The sequence below is a fragment of the Plasmodium vivax genome, genomic scaffold (assembly GCF_000002415.2).
Source record: "Plasmodium vivax scf_3952 genomic scaffold, whole genome shotgun sequence".
Classification (NCBI taxonomy): Eukaryota; Apicomplexa; class Aconoidasida; order Haemosporida; family Plasmodiidae; genus Plasmodium; species Plasmodium vivax.
In genome coordinates, this window is record NW_001852317.1 from 1 (window position 1) to 5,697 (window position 5,697).

At 26.5% G+C, this 5,697-nt stretch overlaps 1 protein-coding gene across 1 annotated transcript; it reads left to right on the forward strand.

Annotated features, from left to right (window-relative positions):
* Nucleotides 1-2,390: 2,390 nt before the first annotated feature.
* Nucleotides 2,391-4,124, forward strand: PVX_006080 (variable surface protein Vir18-related; the record flags this gene model as incomplete). Its single annotated transcript, XM_001612465.1, has 1 exon — nt 2,391-4,124. One exon carries the CDS (start codon nt 2,391-2,393, stop codon nt 4,122-4,124), a length of 1,734 nt encoding a protein of 577 aa, XP_001612515.1.
* Nucleotides 4,125-5,697: the final 1,573 nt, after the last annotated feature.

Genomic DNA, 5,697 nt, shown 5'->3' on the forward strand with positions numbered 1-5,697 from the left:
AAACTACATACTCATATACTACGTAAAACAATAACTTTAATATAATTGCATACATATATTAATAATTACCAACTTACATAATTGCATAGCAAACAAATTTCTCTTTGTATTTCACCATATTTTTTAGTTTGTAAAATATTCTTAATTTATTGTCTTTATGTGAAGAATTTTACAAACTTGTGTAATTTTTCTTTTATTTTTTACACGTACTTTTTTGCTTTATTATATACCCAATAAAATAGAACTCGTGGGGAAGCAATCAAAATGTATACAATGTGTAATGAGATCATAACTTTTTAAAAAGAATAGTTACATAAATACAACCATAGCATATGAAATGCTTAAAATTAAAACTATAAAAATAAAGACTACATTGTAGCACAATAGAAAGAGAAAAATTTATTGGACAAAAATTAGATAGTAACTATTATAAAGCGCATTTATTTTCAGCTATAATTTTAAAAGGAACACAAAAAAATAAAAGCACAAACAATATGATTACGTTGAATTAAATGACGTTTAATTAACTAATATACGATGACATTTCTCAAAAAGTTACATTATTAAAYTAATAATTATCATATGAGACATTTTAATGTAAACCTAGAATTATATTATACCTTAAATTAACGGAAAGTTGCAATAATCTTGACTGCACATCTAATACTAAAAGGATAAAATAAAAGGTTCTAACAGCAGATAATTTCCCAAATATAAATACAAAGTAGCATACTTTAAAGATTTTCTAACTAGAAAATGCGTTCCCATTTATGAATAGTTCAAAATGTTCTAATTATTATGTATTATCATTATTTACTTTCCAATTTATAAAATTCCGTGGAATTATATTAAGTTAAAATTGTAATATACATCAATTTACAGATGGAGAATACAAGAAAAAATCGGAATTCATTCTTTTAATTAACTACGAATTACAAATACAGTTACATTTATTTATAATACTTGGGTTTATATTGTATTCCTATATTAAATATTTGCTATAAATCTCCATTTTATTCCGTAAATGTAAAAAATTATACATGCAATAAGAGAAATTATTATGGTGCCACCAACAGATTAATATATTCGTGATTACCATATAAAGAATTAGTAATCATATTAATCTATTATTTTTAATGAAAACGTTTCGAACAAATTATTGTAATAAATAAATTTGATCTTCTTTTATGTAATATTATTTTCTATATAAGATGTTCTATATTCTTTGTGACTATTATATGTTCCATTTATTTTCTTCACTATAGTATTACTGAAAAATATATTTTATTTCGAATATATGCTAATAATGATTAAAAAGATCATGTAAGTATTTTTTGGATCTAATATTAATTAAATGAGAAATTTTTATTGACACCATGTACCTTGGAACATTTTGATTATACCCTAAATAAAATTAATGAAGGGAAAAATCAATCTACATTAAATGTATGAAGCCATACAATTAATAAAGGATACTTTTCAGGAATTTTCTGCATTACTTATGTATACCAGAAAAGATTAAGTTATTTATTTTGAAGTAGCATAATTGTACAATTTATTTTTAGTATTAAATATACATTTTAATGACAAATCATTTTAGCTATTACTAAGAAAAGCTACCTATAATTCATAAACTATTTAATAGTTATATATATGTGTATCACTGCAAAGCTCAATATTGAACCAGCACTTTAACATCAGTTACAAAAAAGAATAAGCCATCAAAGTTTTATTTGGAAAGTAATTATAACTGCAATAGTTTGAACAAAATGTCTGTAACAAGAAAACTGAGAAATGAATGAGTCTTAAAGACAAATATATATAATAATAAACACATGTGTATCTTAGTATTAAGGGAAAACAATAAATAAACGTATAAGTAAATAATTTCCAGAACAATTTATATATTATTTGCTAGTACTACTTAAACTAAACATTTCAGAATACATAATTCTATTATTTTTTGTGTAGTATATATTAAATTTACCACTCTACGTATACTTCATCACCAATTAATTCCAAAATTTCATATTTGGTTATATCGCCTCTTGTGGTATATATATATAGGACATAGAAAATATGTTAAAACACTTTAAACATGTGTTACTTGGATCATTTACCTTTCTGCTTCTCTCATAAATAATGATTTATGTGCAACTGTTAATATATTAATCATTAATACATTATTTTTTTAAACCTATTATTGATATGCCAAGACACATCCATAACATTTACTGTTATAATTATTAATATAAACGAAACTGTAACAATATAATGTCATAATATGAAAAAAGTAAAACCTACCTTGCAAATGTGTCTATATTTATACGTAAACTATTTTTTTAAATTATTTATTTATATGAAGAATAGGGAAGATTATATAATAAAAAATGACGAATTGGCTTACTGGAAGATTTATTGGACCCATTAACTTTTACAATAGGTACGGTGATGCTCAATGCATAAATGATTATGCTTCATATAAAAAAGAAATCGAACAAGCAATTGACAATTTTGAAAAAAATAATTCTGGGAATTATTACAGAGCATGGGAAAAATTAAATAAATATATAACAGAAAAAAATAATAGTTTAAAGGAATGTTATACAAAACGATATATAAAAGTTCCTTTAATTGAAGATGATAATATAAAGAAATTTATGAAGAGATGTTCTACAAACGGTAGATGTAATAATCCATCGCGGCAAGCTCAAAGAACTGCTTCATCAAATCCAAAAACAAAAGGATCCTGTAAAGGGCCAAATGATTGTAAAGAACCAGCAGCACCAACAGAAGCGAAACCCCAAACCAAGCCAACAGCTGCTGTATTAGCATCCAAAGCTACAACTTCAAGTAGACAAAATTCCGATGATCAAGGTAAAAACCATGCTGCTGTACCAGGATCAAGAACTGGAAGCTTAAATTTACAGTCACAAACAGGCATAGGCCATTCTGTTTCTTCTGTTGTAGCTGATAATACAGCACCTGAACAAAGGGATAATACCCATTCAGGAGTTTCTGGACAAACGGAGACTCAGACGCAAAGTGCATCCGCCTCCGCTCTTAAAAAAGAAAACATATTAGACCCCCATCCAAGAAATGCTTCTTCACAGAGTATCTCTGACGGAGGATCTCTTTCAATTAGTACTACTCCATTAATAGTTTTAGAAACAAATAATCATCAAGGTGGCCCACATGGTAATAAAGATCTAAGTGGTGAATCTCTTGGTGAACATGCTACTGGTGTTGAAAGTGTTGAAGGTAAAAGCACTAGTGATAAGGATTGTGCTAAAACTTCCTGTCCAGAGAATCTTACTGGAGGGACACCTGGTAGAGGAGAAAATGTTGATGGACATTCTCAACAGATAGTTGCTAATAGTGTAGTTACTGATAGGATATCTGTTTTTTCTGGAGATTCCGTTAGTGTAGACCTTAAGACTGCAAATTATGATAAAGTACTTCCTGTTCATTTACCTGCAGGCGATAGAGATGCTAATCCTTTAACTCCTGGATGTGAAAATTCTCATGGAGTAAATTGTCAGAGTAAAGTCTCTGGTGTTAAACCTACTGAAGAAAATCCTGAAAGTTATGACGCTGTTGAAAATCCTCGTAGTGGGGTAAGTACTGATGAAATTACTTGCGTTGTAGGAATAATTAATAACACTAGTTCTTGGAAATTATATATTGATAAGAAAAATAGTAATATTGTTGATGATTCACTGCATTCTTCATATGAATGTGATTTAACTTTTACTGTTAATGATTCCTACAGTCGTGCAACTTCTATGGTACGAAATAACGATTATAAATACTTATGCTATTGTAAAAAATTCTACAAAATTTACAGGATGTATCATCTCATGGATCACAGATTACTCAAAAACATCAGGAGGATTCAGAAGCAGAAGGAAAAGAATCAAAACAAAGGGAACAACCAGAATCACGCCAATATGATAAATTGGGAGAGGAACAACAATTACATATATGTTCACAAAAAAATCTTGGAGGATCTTCACCCTCTTCCCATGGCATATGTGTATCACACGAGTCAAATTATGCAAAAAGTAAACATTCCTAAAAAATTGCCTCTTATAAATAATACCAATTGCATACACAGTTGTTAATCCATAAAAGAAATGCATAAGGGCCAAATGTTTATGCACTTCTGTTATGCCTTCTGACACAAATTCTCACACGCTTGTTATAATTACAGGTGCACCTATTAGTGAAGATAATTCTGAAAGAAATAAATTAAGTGAACAATATGGTGTTGCTCCAGACATGGATACAAAGGAATCGGCTACTACGGGGGATGGCATTGAACTTCATGAATCTAGTTTAAATAGATATTTAATACTATATAAAAATTATATTATAATGGCTCTAATATCTTTGGTAGTTATTCTGTTACTGACCATTCTTCTTAAAGTAAACAAACATTTATTGCATAAAAAAATTATTCGTATACTTTTAATTATATATAACAATTAAATTCTAATTTTATAACTATTTTGGTCTTTTCAGTGCACGCCATTGGGGACGCTTTTTACAAAGAAAAAGGAAAAGAAGCGAAAACAAATGAATGAAAAGTTGCAGAGGGTATTAGTAGAACCGTCTAATGCAAGGGAAGAAAGAAATATCCAATTTGCATATAGTGCTTTTGAATATTTGAAATAATTTTCAATGGAAGTATTAAAAGGTTGATCGACCACGTGTTCCATTAAGCATTAAATGAAATATAAACAAATTTTTTTTTAGTAATTAATTTTTAATTTGAATTTTTTTTGTTATATTAACGCATCAATGTTAACATGTTATGGTTAAAACATTGTAATTATGAAAACACAAACTGGATAATTTAGATTTCATAGTTGTACTTGTAACACAACAAATAATAGTGTTAATATTTTTAAAACACTAATTCATACATATTTTTTGCAGCATTGTTAATATTTTATATACTTTAACTTTTTTTTTAGTACTTATAGCATATAGTAATTCAATTGAAGTATTTTTTATTGTTTTTCATAGTTCATATATTTTTTTAATCAAAAATGTATATAATGATATTTTTTCTGTTATTGTTTTTTAGAACACTATTATTTGTTTTTATTCTCTAAAATTTAAATAAAATATTTTTTTAAATTATGTCATAAAATATATTTAAATATATGTCTTTTTACGGCTTATACAATAATATAGATGAATACTTCCTAAAAAAAATAATACCAAATTTTAATTGGCTACAAACACAATTCGAATGAAAATTCTTGTTATAATATAAATAATGATATTAAAAGAAACATACATATAACAAATTTTTATGAAGATTTCGTAACAATTGTTAATCTGCTAACCATACGCAAGTAAATGATACACCAAATCTAAAAACAATATGCATTATTAAAACATGAAATTATGATTTAATAATCTTTATATATATTTCGAAATTATGCAAACATAAAATAAGCATATTAGAAAGAATTAAAATGTACATATAATATGTACTATGACCACTATTTATTTAACAGTTATTTATATCATATTCAAAAAATCATTCACTAATATATATACAGTGTAATTTATTTTAAAAAAATTACAAACTAAGTAAACATAAAAATGTTCATTACTATGGATGCTGTTTCAGTTATAATTAGGAATATGATGCATATTTAATTTTTTTCTTGTTAAGGATCA